The sequence below is a fragment of the Tupaia chinensis genome, unplaced genomic scaffold (assembly GCF_000334495.1).
Source record: "Tupaia chinensis unplaced genomic scaffold, TupChi_1.0 Scaffold146604_1, whole genome shotgun sequence".
NCBI classification, from domain to species: Eukaryota; Metazoa; Chordata; class Mammalia; order Scandentia; family Tupaiidae; genus Tupaia; species Tupaia belangeri.
This window is the reverse complement of record NW_006206460.1, coordinates 928,607-945,524: the sequence shown is the minus strand read 5'-3', so window position 1 is coordinate 945,524 and position 16,918 is coordinate 928,607. Positions and strand designations below refer to the sequence as shown.

Below are 16,918 nucleotides of genomic sequence, written 5' to 3'. Positions count from 1 at the left end.
GAAGATATAGAGAATGAGAGAGAGAAACTCCTGAAAGTGTCTTTATACCACAATCTAACCCCGGCCTCAGCCAGTTAGGACCGTGGGTGCATGTACACACACATACCTGGCGTGTCCAGGAAGACCTCAGGACTCAAACTCTGGACCTTCCCATATGGCCCTAGCATCTGATAACATTGTGTTATTGGTGTGCCACCATGGCTGGCTCAAAGTGACAGATTTTTAAGAAGTTCTTATTAATAATAATGGGCAAATAATTTTACATTGACAGAGTAGATTATTTTCTGCTATGCTGTCTCTTTGGTGTTTAAAACCCCACAAATACTGATGAATTTAACATTCTGCAGAGCAACTCCACATGCATGTCATAGCTGACTCTGTCTTGTGATTGCTAGATTTGACCAATGTGATTGCCAAAAACAAATCAAAGTGAGAGGTTAAATTTTTGTCAGTATTTCCATTAATATCTAAATTATTTAAGAAATATACTTATACTAGGGACCAGCAGATGGTGTAATGGCTATGTCACTGGACTCCCATGTAGTTGACTGTGGTTCGAGTCCCAGACCCAGTGGCTTAAACTCCCGCCAGGTGTGTGTGCGTGCCCAAGATCCAGAAAGGAAACTGGAAGAGAAGGGATTGTGGCATGGCCATTTCTCCTGGGTGGTGATTTTTCACTTTCTGTCTCTCTGTCTCTCTCTGTCTTTCTGGAGAGTGCACACGCCCTATAGCAAAAACCTCTCCAAAAAAGAAAAAAAAGAGAAATGTACTTATTCTAGACAAGCCACAGATTTCAGACACTTTCATGTATAAAAAACAAAAACAAAAACAAAAAATAGAAAAAAAAACCCTACTATGGAAATTGATGACTTTATCTGAAAATATTCACTTTTGATCACTAGGTAAAATGCTCACATGTGATTTCCTCAGAGACAGAATTTACATCAAATCCAAGTGACTCATCATCTTTCAGTTAGAGTGGGACACACACACACACACACACACACACATACACGAACAGCAGAGGAATACTCTAAAGGAAATCAATAGTTTACAATCTAGGAAATTCATTACATACATCAACTGGATTATTTACGAAGACCTACTTTACAAACGGAGGTGGTGACTTCCACCAAGGTCGCACAGCTGGGGAGAGACAGAGGGAATCTGAAGGACTGTGGATTGTCTAAACCTCCGCTCTCAACACCCGCTACTACTTATGACTCTCAATGAAGATTTAAGCCTCGCTGAATTGCCGAGGGCCGTATATTCGCACAGAGGATGCTTATCTCTGTTTTTCTGGAGGCTTCATTTTTCGACTTAATAAGGCAGATAGTGGCCTTTGTGCTCGCCATTCTTTCTATTTGCAATCATCGTGCACTATAAATTCATGTGTGTTTTGGAAACTCTCTAAGCAACCTTTCATTATAATTAATAAAATACTACATATATATATTTGTTCGTTTGTTTTTTTGAACACTATAGGGGGCATGTACTCAATGGAGAAATATAGAGAGACAGAGAGACAGAAAGCGAGAAATCACCCCCATAGGGATGGCCATGCTGCAATCCCTTCTCCTCCATTCTCCTCTCGGGATCTTGGGCACACACGCACACACGCCCAGCATGAGTTTTAAATCACCAGGTCTGGGACTCAAACCATGGTCAACTGCATGGGAGTCCAGCTACATAACCATTACGTCATCTACTGGTCCCAAAATCTACATGTATTTTTAAGACATGCATTATTTTACTATAAAATATATGTTCATTTCTATAAGCCTTAAATATTCTGTCAGTGAAATACTTGTAGAGCTTTTTCTTCCCTAGGTGTACTCATTTTAATATTTTTTACTTATATGTTATTGTCAGAGGGTGCACGTGCTTAGAAGAGAGGGGTGGGTGGAGAGAGAGCAAGCATTCCCCTCAACAGGAAGTAGTCACGCCACAATACTTTTTCCTGCATTTCTCCTTCCCCTCAGAATTCTGGGCATGTCCACACACATACCGGCCATGTGTTCCAATTGCTGGGGCTGGGATTTGAATTGTAGTCAGTCATATAGGATCTAGTTCCCAATGTACAGTGCTTAACCACTGTTCTGTGTGGCCAGCCTCATCCCTTTAATTTTCATAACTTTAAAATCACTGTTAGGGGCCAGCAGGTGGCATAAGCAGTTTTGTTGCTGGACTCCACACGGCCAACCAGAGCTGGACTGATGGCTTGAAACTCATGCCAGGTGCATGTGTGTGCGTGCCTAAGACCCCAGGAGGAAAATGGAGAAGGGATTACAGAATGACCATCCCCCCGGGGGGTGATTTCTCACTTTCCCTCTGACTCTCTCTCTCTCTCTCTCTCTCTCTCTGGTGAGCACAGGTGTCCTAAGGGTAAAACCTCTCAAAACAAAACAAACAAAATAAAGCAATGGTTCATTTGATTGGTATTCTATGACACTATATTTTGATAAGATGTAAATACACGATTCTCAAAACTAAAATGAATTAATATGATTATGTAGATACATAGATACGCAAACATTTGAAGAGATTTCCATTTCCATTACATGTAATAAATGTTTATAGTCAGGTCTCTGAAGTCATAAACAGCATGTCACTTACTTGCCTTATTCATAAATTATTATACTATGTGTATTTAACATTTCTTAAATATTTAAATTCATTTATTTTAATTTTATTAAATAAAAATAAGATGTTAAAGAAATTCTATTAGCTGTGTGATGCAGTAATCACACCAATCAGAAGCCTATTTCCCAGAAGGCCAGCCCCATACGGCCCCAGTGAAACCTGTGCATAGAAAGCTGGGTCCCACGTGGCTGACTATGGTTTGAATCCCAACCCCTGTAGCTTGAAAGTACATGTGCACTGAGCACATGTCCGTGCATCCCCAAAGCCTGACAGGATGGAGAAATGGAGGAAAAAAGGATTGTGGAGTTACCATACCCACTGGGCGGTGCTTTCTCGATTTCGCTCTCTCTCATGAAAGAGAATTAAAACATATTTTAAAATATTTTAAAGCTAGAGGGGCCAGCAGTTGGCATGGTGGTTAAGGGCCCTGGACTCCCATGTAAATGACTGCGGTTCGGGGCCCGGACCTGGTGGCTTCGTTTCTCACTTTCTTCTCTCTCTCTCTCTCTCTGTCCCTCTCTAGTCAAATTAAAACAAATAAATAAAGTTAAATAAAATAATTCTTAAATATTTTAAAGATAGGAAAAAAAGGAGTGTGTTTTCCAGAGTTTATATATACATATGTATATATAAATTTAAATTTGTTTTTTTATTATAGGGCTTATGCACTCCCCAGAGAGTCTCTCTAGTCAAATTAAAACAAATAAATAAAGTTAAATAAAATAATTCTTAAATATTTTAAAGATAGGAAAAAAAGGAGTGTGTTTTCCAGAGTTTATATATACATATGTATATATAAATTTAAATTTGTTTTTTTATTATAGGCCTTATGCACTCCCCAGAGAGTAAAAGATATATATATATATATACATATATATACACACACACATATATATATACACACACACACATGTATATATATAGAGAGAGAGGAGAGAGAGATCAAGTAAGAAGTCATCTCCCAGAGAAGATGGCCAAGCCATAGTTCCTTCTCCTTTATTTTTCTCTCACAGTTTGGGCGTGTTCGCACACTTGCTCAAGGTGATTTTCAAGCTGCCAGGTTCAGGACTTGAACTGCACAGCTGACCATGTAGGATCCAGCCACCTCAACCTCTGTACCACTTGCTGGCCCCAGTTTATATTTTATTTTTTAAAGAATTATTTATTTAGTTTTATTTATTATTACTATATTTTTAATTTTCTGTAGGGCATGTGTGCTCACCAGAGAAAGAGAGATAGAGGAAGAGAGAGAAAGTGAGAAAGAAAGTCGCCAATTCTAAGACTCAACCTACAGTCAGTCGTGTGGAAGTCTAGCACCTTAACCATCACGTCACTTGCTGGCCCTAAGAGTTTATATTTTAAAATAAACTTTCAGAAAAAAAAAAGGGATATAAAGAATGAAACAATTCTGTTTCGGTAGGCTTTCTTGGAAAGATTTTAATCATATCATTTGTACCAAGGTTTAAAAATATTTTGTCAGTGACAAAATTGATTTAAATTCTTCAACTGAATTTTGATGTTGGAGTGAAAATGCCCACAGTAACCAATATTCTTCCTTTAGCTGAGTAGCTGTATGTCTCGGGTATTAAACCCAAGTTTGAACCTAAACAGAGCTCTGGTTCTGAGGGATGGAGTGTCTCTGCAAACTGCCAGCCGCACTGGAACGTCATCAGCCTCAGCCATAATGGTGGCCACACCTCATGGATCACAAGTCTCCAGACAGGTGCTGGTGGGCAGATTGCCAATAATCCCAATCGTTACGCCAACCTTTAGAGTTAGGTTTTATGTACCCAGTTTTATACATAAACTGCGGGTTATGACAGAAAGTAACAGCTTAAGATCCAGCGTCTGAAGACATGGTGTCTTTCATCCAGATAAGGCTCGGAGTTCAGTTGCAAGATTGTGGGAGGACATTGTTCCTGTTCCAAGTATTTCACAGAAAAGTTGATCTAGCAATTGTTAACTTTTGAAAAATAATGTTGATATAAGCAAAGATTACATTTTACTTGAACATGAGTCAAATGATTAAGTATCTCAGTATGGCACTACCTAGTAATAGAGAAACTATTATGTATGATGTATACACTAGCATTAAAAGTGACCACATTCACTAAGTCATTTTCTATACTTTTATTTCCATTTATTTATACTAAGGGATACCCACTGATGTCGTGCGACTGTGCAGAATGATCTTTACTCAATGTGTTTCATTGTTAGGCCTAGCACATTCTTTAATAAAATGAAAGTTATTAGGCAGGTGACATGCTTGGTTCTTGGTTGAACTAACTGACCTGCTGCCAATACTTATGTTACTTGCATGTCCCGAGCATTCTAGTTGCAAGAGAGTATGAGAATGTACACATTTTATTCCCTAATTTCATTATTGTTAAATAAAAGAATCTCGGGACCAGCAGTTGGTGTAATGACTATGTCACTAGACTCACATGTAGTCTACTATGGTTCGAGTCCCAGACCTGGTGGCTTAAACTCACGCCAGACATGTGTGCATGCATGCCCAAGGTCCCAAGAGGAGAAGGGAGGAGAGGGGATTGCAGTGTGGCCATCCCTCCTGGTGTGTGGGGGGGTGATATCTGGCTTTCAGTCACTCTGTCTCTCTCTGTCTTTCTGGCGAGCACATGCGTTCTATAGCAAAAACCTCTCTAAAAACAAACAAACAAAAATATTAAAGAAAAGAAAAGAAAAGAAAAAGGAGAAAAGAAAAGAAGAAAAGAAAAGAAAAGAGAAAGGAAAAGCAAAGAATCTCAGTCTTTGACTTTCTCTGTAAGGACTCGAACCGCAGTTGGCCATGGGAGTCCAGTCCAGATTTAAATTCTGATTTAAATTTTTATCCATTGGGAAGCTATTGCTCCTGAACCTCCTTTTCCCTGATTTACCTGTGCCCTTTCTTTCTCATGTAAAAATGCACAGAGTACTTTACGAAACATAGTGAAGGTTTTTTTCAAAGAGAGAGAGAGATAGACAAAGACAGAGAAAGAAATCACTCCCTGGGGGTATATGGCAATGCTGCAGTCCCTTCTCCATTTTCCTCTCAGGATTTTGGGTACGCTTGCACATGCGGCGGGCATCATTTCGAGTCACCAGGTCTGAGACTTAAACCAGGGTCAGCCATGTGAAAATCCAGCACCTTAACTACCACACCACCTGCTGGCCCCTCTTTTATTTTTCTCTAATTTGACAAAGGGCATGTGTGCTTGTCAGAGAGAGACAGAGACAGAGAGAGAGAGAGAGAGGAAAAAAGTAAGTAATCCTCCCACCCCCTTGGGGATGATGGCCATGCTGCAATTCCTTCTCCTCTACTCTCTTATTGGGATTTTGGGCACTCATGGCCATGTGGATTTTGAGCACACATGAACATGTGCCAGGTGTGGTTTTTAAGCCACCAGTTCTGGGACTCAAACCACAGGGTCAGCCATGTGGGATCCAGCCACCTTAACTTCCAAGTCACCTGCTGGCCCAAGATTTTTTTTTTTTTTACTTCTTCCATGAGAGAAACAGGCACTTCCCACAGGATTCCCGTACCATGATCCACCCTAAGCGTCAGCCTACCTGGATCCAGGCAAGAGCACCAGGCACGTACAGGGAGGCCTTGGGACGTGACCTTGGGACCTTCGCATGTGGATACGATTGCATTACTGCTGTGCCACCATCATACTTTTTACCTTATTTATTAAACAAGAGGTTGTAAGCAACCTGAAATAAATTTATACGTACAATAAATTTATACTTCCCTTATTTCTACACATGCTCTATTTCTTAAATCTTTAGACAAGAATTGTCTAAAACTACTTCATTTGCTTCATGCTGGTCTTTCCCAGTGAACACACAGCAAGTGCCGAAGCACTCCACTCTGCCCTGGAGCAGATAAAGGTAGTGGGGAAAGGGCCCAGGCAGGCCCTGGAAACTGACCACAGAAACTGCAGTTTTCAGTCTCACACTGGAGCTGTATTCTCCATGAAATGGATTCAGCCTGACGACATGGAATGAAGACGGTGCTGGGAATCAAAGGCCCAAGATGTAGTACCGGTCATACTATCTGATAGCTCTCCTAACGCTAGAGACTCCTTTCTTATCTCAAGACTGTAGTGTGTTTCTCATCTATAAATTCAGAGTATGTGGGCAGGGTAATGTCTAAGTTTCTTCTAGCTCTCTAATTCTAAGATTTTTTTATTTGCCAGAGGGTATGTATGCTCATTAGACAAAGAGAGGGAGAAAAAGCATCCTCCAGCGGGGCGTGGTCATGCTGCAGTCCTTTTTCTTCCACTTTTCCATTCTTTCAGGATTTTAGGCATGCACACACACGTGCACTATGTGTTTTTTGTTGGGTTGGGATTCAAACTCTGTTAAGCACTGACTGAAGGGCTGGCCGAGGCCCAAGGACTCTTAGGCACATCTTTTGCACACACCATTGTACTTGATCACCCTGGATGATTGTGGTTTCTATTATACTTGGAAATGAAGGGATTTATGGGATGAACATTTGAGGAAAAAAGGAAACTTCATGGCGGTCACTCTGATTATAGACATTTAAGTGGTACTGATGAAATTACAACTACACTGTAAATAAAGTTTAGACAATAGTGACTAATCCAGGGGCAAGGAGGGGTTGTCATCTCTTTTTCTAAACACCAAGAGTTTATTTAAAGAACGCAGCCTTACCGCATCTTAGCAAAGTGGACATACACTCCTCTTTGCCGTGAGAGATGACTGGGCAAAGATGGTATTCTGCAGACACATTGATCCCTTTCTGTTTTCTCCCAGGGTTTTCCAGGAAACACAAATGCAGACAGTGTGGTGCACTACAGACTCCAGCCTGCTTTTGAAGCCAGATTCCTGCGCTTCCTCCCTTTAGCCTGGAACCCCAAGGGCAGGATTGGGATGCGGATCGAAGTGTACGGATGCACATACAGTAAGTGCTGTTTATTTCCCACATGAAATCATTGGCAAGAGGCGTTGGAAAAGCCAGACGACAAATGGGACTCAGCCTTTTCTGTTTGTTTGTTTTGAATAGTTGTGCAAATAGAACTCATTTTTAAAAAGGATTATTTTATTTACTAATATTATTTTTTAATTTGACCAGACACACTCACAGAGAAAGAGAGAGAGTGAGAAAGCAAGCCACCAGGTCTGGGACTCAAACTGTGGTTCGCCGTGTAGGAGTCTAGTGTCGTAAACACCATGCCACCTGCCAGCCCCAGTAGAACTGATTTTTATGGAAAGTCTTTTTTGTCACCTATGTAACGTGGACATTATTAGTTATGTGTTTAATAGTTGCACTTAGAGGTGGATCTGAACTGAGACATTTACCTTTAGAGTCCCAGACTTTAGCAAAGTATTTGCAACATGTTAGGCATTTAATAAAACTAATAAATTCTAAATAACCACAGATAATGCCGTTTTTCGGAAGCTGAGATAATATTCGTCGTGAAGATGCTGGGAGCTGGTTTCTTGTGTGGGACACATGCACCATAATGTCTGAGCTTTTATCTACCTTTCTCTATTAACATCATCAAAAAGCCTTTTAAATAGTGTGCTGTAGCTTCGCTGGATTTACACGCGGTGGGGACATATATTTATGCATTGACTCAGCCTCTTTTCTCACGTATTCACTGTAACAAAAGCAGGAACAATAGAGCCATGAATATAACATAAACATAAAAAGCAAGCAGTGAAATTGTATGGCAGAGCTCAATTATACACTTGTCATTTACGATCCAGAATATACTTGTGTTATTTCTTCATCATAAAAATGATTTAAATTATTGTCAAAATGGAACAAAAATTAAAAATAACTCCTGCAAAGAAGTGGAGAACAATTCAAAGACTAGGCTGGGTGGAAATATCTTAAGTGGCTTCGGTGTGAGTCAGGCTGGATCTTTGTGTTACACCATTCACACATGGTCACCCTGTTCTCTGCCCATTCACAGCTTCAGTCCTGTTACATACTAATTCTCTAAAGTATAATAACAATGTCTACTAAGCATGCAGCATCTACCCTGTCAGATACGATTCTTCACATGTAATTGCTTAACCCCTAGACCACCCAGTTAATCCCCCAACTTGCCTCTATTTTCCAGTGTTAACATTTCTACCAGACATAGATTCGACAGTCATTTTATCTACTTTTCTACACGCCATTTGCAGTGATACGGTGCTCGTCATTCCTTTAAACATCGTGAGGTTTCATAGATTCCATTTCTCAAGCAGGACTGGGACTTGGCCCGGTGAGTCTGATCACATGAGAGAGGAGCAAGGAGCCAAATGGAGAATGCAAGGGAGTGATCATAATAACTGGAATCTGAGCTGAGTGAGGACTGTGAGATTCTGAAGGGGCTCGGATAGCAAAAAGATGACAGGGACCCACTGGCTTCTGGGAGAGTTGGCACTGAAAACTGGTTGGCTTTGACACATTTTCAGGAGTGAGCTTGGAAGACAGGGCAATCTAAAAGGTTTCTGGAACCTGAGCTCATCAAGGCATAAAGTCAGTAAGAGTCAGTGAGCAGGATAAAGGGGATTGTTGGAAGGAAGAGACCAAGAATCCAGGTGTCATCAAACAGAATTTGAAAATACCATGAAATAGGAGAGGGTTACACTGGAGAATGTGCTAGCGACCTTCAGGGAAGAGAGGACAGAGAACTGGACGTGGCACCAGAGAACAAGTGCACATCTACATCCCCACCCCCAACCCCAGGACAGGAGGGAGAAAGCAACCCCCACTGAAAACACTGAAGGGAAGCAGCGTTCTCAGGGGGAGCCAGACCTCCCTTAGAGGACAGAGGGAAACCAGTACTTAGTGAAGGGGCTGAAAGAGGAATTTTGCTAAGCCGCAGCAATTTCCAGAGGAAACTAAAAGGTTTTAGGAGTTGGGGGGTGGAGGTGTAGGGGGAGAGTCAGAAAGGGGGTGGGGAGCCATATGGGCAAAAGGATCCAGGGGGTAGGGATAATGTGGGAGACCAGGGAACACCATCTTGAGCTTAAAGGGGCCACCTATGAGAATGAATTGGAGCCAGAAACATGCTGCTGCATGTTTCAGGAATGTTCCGAGTCTGTCCTGACACAGGGGGATACTTCCTCCAAAAGGGCATTTTATCAAAGAGCACATGGCAACTGAGCATCCAGCCTCATCACCAATTACCTGGGACTCCCAGGTTGGGACACCTGAAGTGAACCCTGCTCATGCCTGCCCCATTAGGACCCCAGAAGAACCTGCATGCAGCATCCAGAGACGAAAGGCCAAATGGGGTCAGAGGCCTAGGTTCAAACCCAGATGCACCTGTGAGCTCTACACAGCAGGAATGGGGAGTTAGGAGGGGTGGGGATGCACCCAGAGTCATTGCACAGCAGACAAGAGTGACAACTGTGCGAGCCCCTCCTTGACACCTCTGTATTCTCTTGGTCCTCCCCCCATTCTTGCATCCCTTAAATGCTGATGCTCTCCACAGATTGGTCCCAGTGCTTGCCTCCCCCTCCTGAGCTCTCTCTGAGTCTCTTCTGCACTTTGACCAGTTTCCAGTGCCATTTAGGCACTGGCCAATGTATATCCTCCACTCAGACCTGGGAGCTCCAGCCTCTGGTCCCCATCTCTATGAGAATCTCTCCTTGTTGTCCTGTGAGCACTTACAACTCAGTTGTGTGAAGTGGAATTATTAGCCTCTCTCCTCTTCTAAAAAATATCTGATCATTTTCCATTGTCTTTTGCCTCATGAAATGATACCAGCAGCAACCATGGACTCGGTCCTGATTCTGCCTTCTAAATGTGTTTGGACTCTGTCCATCTCTCTCCCACCAGGATCCTGAATTAAGCAGCAGCCTCCTACACAAGCCACTTGTCTCCAGTCTTCACCTCTGCTGTCTTTAGTCCATGCTATACTCTGATGATTGCCGGAAAAACACGCAAACTTGAATCTTCAGGCATTAGCTCGATGTTCCTTCATGAGGAAGTACCATTCAGCTCCTTAGGATAGTGGTCAGTACCAAGGAGACAACATTCCATGCCGGATCCTGGAAAGGCCAATGGGCCACCCATCACAGAATCTGCTGGCGCTGTTAACTTCTATAAATTCTTGCTGTGGGGTGACAGGGACTACCAGGAAAAAAATAACGAAAACATGCTGAAGGAGTGGATCTTTACATTACCTTTTTTCTCCCTTGTGGGCACACCTAAGGCACTAGGTTTCTCAGAGCCCTAGGACCAAAAATTATATTTCTTATGTTCTAATGGCTGCATATGCCTTCAATTGCACATCTTGAGAACAAAAAGGGGAACACCTAGGTTCTTATGCCCCAAACCTGTGAGTCCTTGACTCATCTGTCCCCCTTGTCTTCTAGGTCCAATGAATCACTATATTCTGTACTCTACCTCCACATTTTACCGTGCATGATTTGTTTTCTCTGGCTCTGTTCTCTAACTTAATCCAGATTATGAAAATTGCTTCAAAAATTTAAGTCATTCTGTCTCTACTCGTAGCCAACTTTCGCATCATCTTCTCTATGCTGTAACTCAAGCAACTTTTTAAAAATGCAGATCTGATATGATTATGTCCCAGTTTAATACCGTCGGTGGTTTTCTATTGCTCCCAAAGTATCTTCCAGATTTCCAGCAAGGTCTGAATGAATTTTCTTTCTGGATAATTCTCCAATCTCCTCTCTTGCCACTATCCCCATATCACCTGCTACCTGCCCACTGTTGATTTAACAAGCTCTTTACTGACTCCAAGACTTGCACACCTGTGTTTTTTCCCCATTTGAAATGTTCCTTCCCCATTTTTTCAATCAGCTGTTTACTCTTCATTCTTCAGATATTAGTTTAAATTATACTTCCCATGCCCTCAGTCTAAATTTAGTTGTTTTTTTTTTTTTTTTTGCTATAGGGCACGTGCACTCACCAGAAAGACAGAGAGAGACAGAGAGACAGAGAGAGAGAAATGGAGAAATCACTCCCCAGGGGGGATGGCCATGCCACAATCCTGTCTCCTCCATTCTCCTCTTGGTGGGATCTTGGGCACATGCGCACACACGCCCAGTGTGAGCTTAAGCCACTGGGTCGGGGACTAGAACCACAGTCAGCTACATGGGAGTCCAGCGAAATAGCCATTACTAACCAGCTAACTGCTGGTCCCTATATTTAGTTCTTCATCATAAATTTCCATGGATGCCTTCATGTGCTGTAGTCACTTTTGGTAACTAGATCTATATCTGCTTATTAATGGCATAGTTGGTTTCCTCTTTATTAGACTAAGGCAGGGTACATGGGGGTAAGATATGTTTGTGTCGTATTGCCAGCAACAGTGCCAGAAATATACCCGGTGCCCAATAGCTCCTTAATGAGTGGGAAAACTTGAAGAAATCTAATAGATGATAGTGAAAATAGTAATTGATGAATCCAAATTTTGGATATTTATATCAGTCCAGATAAGGAAAGTATCTTAGAGATTAAATTACTACAAATTTTGGGACCAGCAGGTAACGTAGTGGTTAAGGTGCTGGACTACCACATGGTCGACCATGGTTCAAGTACAGGACCTGGTGGCTTGAAACTCACGCCAGGGGTGTGTGTGTGTGTGTACCCAAAATCCCAAGAAGAAAATGGAGAAGAAGAGATTGTGACATGGCCATCCCCCCGGGAGGATTATTTCTCACTTTCTGTCTCTCTGTCTCTCCAGGGAGTGCATGCACCCTCTAGCAAAAAGAAAAAAAAAAAGCTCTCAAAAAATTATTACAGATTTTATTATTGAAAAACAATAACAACTCCAGTAATAATAGCAAACATAAGACTTTACAATTATATTTCCACCATACTTTCATTCTGTATTTGATGTATTTTGTGTAGTATGAAAGGCAAATACAAATACCCAAATATTCCAAAGGAGCAATCTGAGAAGCCGCATTTAAGCTTATTTAGAGTGAGAGTTACAAATAAGTGTCAGAGATTACCTTTGTCCTTGGACTACCAGTTCCATGTCCTTGAGGGGTAATAACCGCAAAGGTTTGATGAAGGATAATTATACTGATACTCATTTTGATGTGCTGATATAGTGATTGATGGCCGCAATCTCCCTGCTATTTTCAGAGAGATGGTATCAGACCACATTTTCCCTGTGTTTAAGCATTAGTCCTTAATCCTGTGTCTTCCTCTTTTTCATTGTGCCAAGTTCCATTATTCTCAGTTTCAGAGTTTTTAAAATCATTCTGCTTTCTTTTAGATTAATGCAAAATATAGAAGTGTCTTCCTTCTCCTGTGCTCTTTCTTGGGTGCTTAGTATGCTTTTCATCTCTCTAATTTCCAATCCAGTAGTGCAGACTTCAGTGGCCTACATTCTATTCCATGCCAGTGGTTTATTTATTTATTTATGTTTTTATACTAGATAATACTCTAACATTGCTTTTGTCTTCCTCAGATTTCTGTTAAATTGGGATTTGGCTTCTATTTATTTATAACTCATGAAAATAATTCATGAAAGAAAAAAGAGAAAGTTTGGTTCAAGGTTGAGTTCCTAAATAATCACAAAGTGTTTGGTTCACAATCTTTTCTCTCAGTGGAGACCTTTTTTTTAAAATGAGAATGGTCTGGGAGGGGATGACTTTAAATTATTATTTTTTTAAAATTATTTTATTTAACTTTATTTATTTATTTAAATTTGAACAGAGATGGGGAGCGAGAGAAAGAGAGAAGGGAGCAATTGAGAAAATGAGTCAACAGGTCCAGGATTTGAACCACTGTTGACCATGTGAGAATCCAGTGGCCTTAACCACCACACCACTTGCTGGCTCCCAATGACTTTACACTCTTAAACTTTAATATCTGGAGTTTTTAAAACTTTAATATTTGGAGCAAGCCCTGATAATAGAATTCCCAGGTGTCCTTCTTACAAAGAACTCTTTTATGATGTTCCAAATAAAAATGTTTTCTGTTACTCAGGATTCTTTCTCTATTCATTTATTTTCTGTTATATTTTCTTGTAACTTTGTCTTTAAATAGTTTGTTATAACATTCAGACTCTGTGTGATTTAGCTTTGCTATTGTCAATCAGTTCTTTTTTGATTTACCATCTTGGCTTCACTTATAATTAGGTTGAATCATATATTTGCCAGTTTTGTAGATCAAATATAGTTGAATGTTGGCAATTTCATGTAGATTAACGTAGAGCTATATTGTTCTCTGTAGGAATAACAGAAGGCAAGTGGAGGTTTCCAGTAAAAACACATACATGGTGACTGGAGAAAATAAGCAAATTTTTATTTTCTCTATTCCAAAATTTTACCTGTCCTTGATTACCTCTTGGGACATGGAATATCTTCCTAACTTATGAGAGAGCCATGTTTGTATTGCTACATTGGGGTTCCTTCCTTTCTACAGTTTCTTTAATATTTTTTTCCATCACTTTTGACATATACATATTACAGTGGCTTTACCAGTACTGACTCTGCACAGGCCTCACTGGGAGGGGAGTGTGCTTCCCCACCTCCTGATTTTTGAGTTGGCCATCTGACTTTTTTGGCAAATGATAGACAGACTTGATGGTGTACTTTAAGGGGCCTTACTTTTCTTTATTGTCCTCCTCTGTGACTGTTACTATCGTGAGATGAATATGTCTGAACTATTAGTTCCAGTAAAATGAAGAGAGACAGAGAGACACATGCTTCACTTTTTTTTTTTTTTTTTTGGAGAGGTTTTTGCCCTACGGTGCGTGTGCTTGTCAGAGAGACAGAGAGAGACAGAGAGATAGAAAGCGAGAAATCCCCCCCCAGGGGGGATGGCCACACCCCAATCCCTTCTCCTCCATTCTCCTCTCAGGATTTTGGGCATGCACGCACACGCGCCCAGTGTGAGTTTTAAGCCACTGGGTCCAGGACACGAACTGCGGTCAACTATGTGGGAGTCCAGCGACCCAGCCATTACGATAACTGCTGGTCCCCTTCACATATTTTAAAGTGATTTCATGACATTATCACATATCAGAGATTGCTTTGTCTTCCTTGAAACTTGATTATGTTATCATTTTCAAGTACCCTTGTTTATCTAGTCTAATGTCTTTTTCCTATAAGTCTACGTTCTCTGAAGATAGTTCTGTAAAGTTCTACCAGCATTTGATTCAAGTAAGGATTTAACTGACTTAATACAGGGCCTTGACCCCTGTAAAGGCCTGTTTTATCTTGTATCTAGAGTACAGTACTTCCAGAATCCCAGCTGAGATTTGAGGGTGTTTACCAGTTTACCACTCTTTTTGACAAGCCCTGAAATCCACTATCTGACCCATCATTATAATGAACCTGCAGAAGTCTCTGCTTAGTGTCTGACTCAGACCAGTCTTGACACTTTCTGCTTAGTTTCCTAGTCTCTTATCCATTGTTTTTTGGGAACTATTAAATGCTTCAAAGGTTACACAGAAATGAGTGTTCTGAGTTTATCTGCTTTCCATGATCTTGGCATTTTCAAGTCTTGGCTGCCTTAGCTCTTTCATACTCTCAAGAAGCTTAATTAAACTTTATTTTACATAGATATCTGTTCATCCTTGATGGAAAGTTCAGTCTTTTGCATGCTTACCTCTCTCACAACTGAAAGTATAATTACATTTTTTTAATGTCATGGGAATGTGTTAAAGAGAAGAATGTATTTATAATTTGTTTATTTAGTATATAATATGAAAGGACTTCAAAATGTTTGTGGAAATGGAATTAAAGCATGAGTTTATTTTGGCGCAAAAACTTTTTGAAATACATAGATTTTTCATAATATGCATTTTCAATAAACTTTTTTTTTTGGAGAGGTTTTTTGTTATAGGGTGCATGCACTCGCCAGACAGACAGAGAGACAGAAAGTGAGAAATCACCCCCCAGGGGAGATGGTCACGCCACAATCCCTTCTCCTCCATTCTCTTCTAGGGATCTTGGGCACGCATGCACATGCGCCCGGCGTGAGTTTAAAACTCCTGAGAGGAGAATGGAGGAGAAGGGATTGCGGCGTGACCATCCCCCCATGGGGGTGATTTCTCGCTTTCTCTCTCTATGTCTCTCTCTGTCTGTCTGGCGAGCGCACAGGCCCTATAGCGAAAAAATGTCTCCAAATAAATAAATAAACGTTTCGAAAACTCCTTGTACAAAGTACAATGTTGTTAATATTTTGAAAATTTCGGGGACCAGCACTTAGTAATGTCTGTGTTGCTGGACTCCCATGTAGTCGAGAATGGTTCGAGTCCCGGACGTGGTGGCTTAAACTCACGTTGGGTGCGTGTGCATGGATGCCCAAGATGCTGAGAGAAGAAAGGAGGAAAAGGGATTGTGGCATGGCCATCCCCTTGGGGGGTGATTTTTAGCTTTTTGTCTCTCTGTCTCTCTTTGTCTTTCTGGCAAGCATACATGCCCTATAGCAAAAACCTCTCAAAAATATATATATATATTGAAAATTTCTTTTGCTACAAAATACTGACATGTTAAATTTCAACAAGCATTAAAAAACAGAAATTCAACGTAAGATGAAAAATCAAATCTATGCATATCAGTAATAGGCAATTTGAAGAAGTGAAACGTGAACCGACTCACTCTAGATTCTACTCCGTTCAATGAACTATTTCACTATATGCCTTTCTCAGGAAGATGAGAAAAGTAGAGAAAGTGAGAGAAAAGAACAGAAAAGGGAAGAGAGGTCATGCATGAAAAATGGAGTTGGGAAATAAACACATTAATGGAAAATGTAGAACCAGGACCTACTTCCCCTAAACTCCTCTCATTATCGCCAGAAGGAAAGAAGTGAGTAAGTGAAAAAGAAATAGGGCCAGCCCTGCAGCACGGTGGTTAAGTGCTGTGCACTGGGACCTAGATCTCACATGGCCAGCTATGGTTCAAATTCTGGCCCTGGCAGCCTGAAAGACACTCCAGGTGTGTATTCAAGTATGCCCAAGATTTTGATGGGAGGAGGTACTGGAGGAAAAAGGATCTCAGTGTGACTGCGCCCATTGGGGGCAGAGGTGCCTTCTCGCTTGCTCTCTCTCTCTCTCACACTCTGCCTTTCTGTCTCTGGAACACCTATGCTTTCTGCCAATTTAAAATAAAAAAGTATAAATATTTCCTAGGAAAGTTTTGCATGTTTATAGACGGAAAGATTCAATGTTATTAACATTATTCTCCTCAAATTAATCTATAGAATCCAAATAGATCCAGTCCAATCTATTATTACATTAAAACTAATCAACATCATTAGTGATTAGGAAAACACAGATAAAATCACAATGAGAAACCATTATATACTTACCAGAATAGC

General features: G+C 40.8%; 1 protein-coding gene across 1 annotated transcript in view; it reads left to right on the top strand.

Annotated features, from left to right (window-relative positions):
• Positions 1-16,918, top strand: part of LOC102487571 (contactin-associated protein-like 3) — a 222,793-nt gene that overhangs the window by 62,691 nt on the left and 143,184 nt on the right. The window contains 2 exon segments of the mRNA XM_027768474.1: positions 6,480-6,531; positions 7,423-7,570. Of these exon segments, the coding sequence (XP_027624275.1) occupies positions 6,480-6,531; positions 7,423-7,570 (200 nt within the window).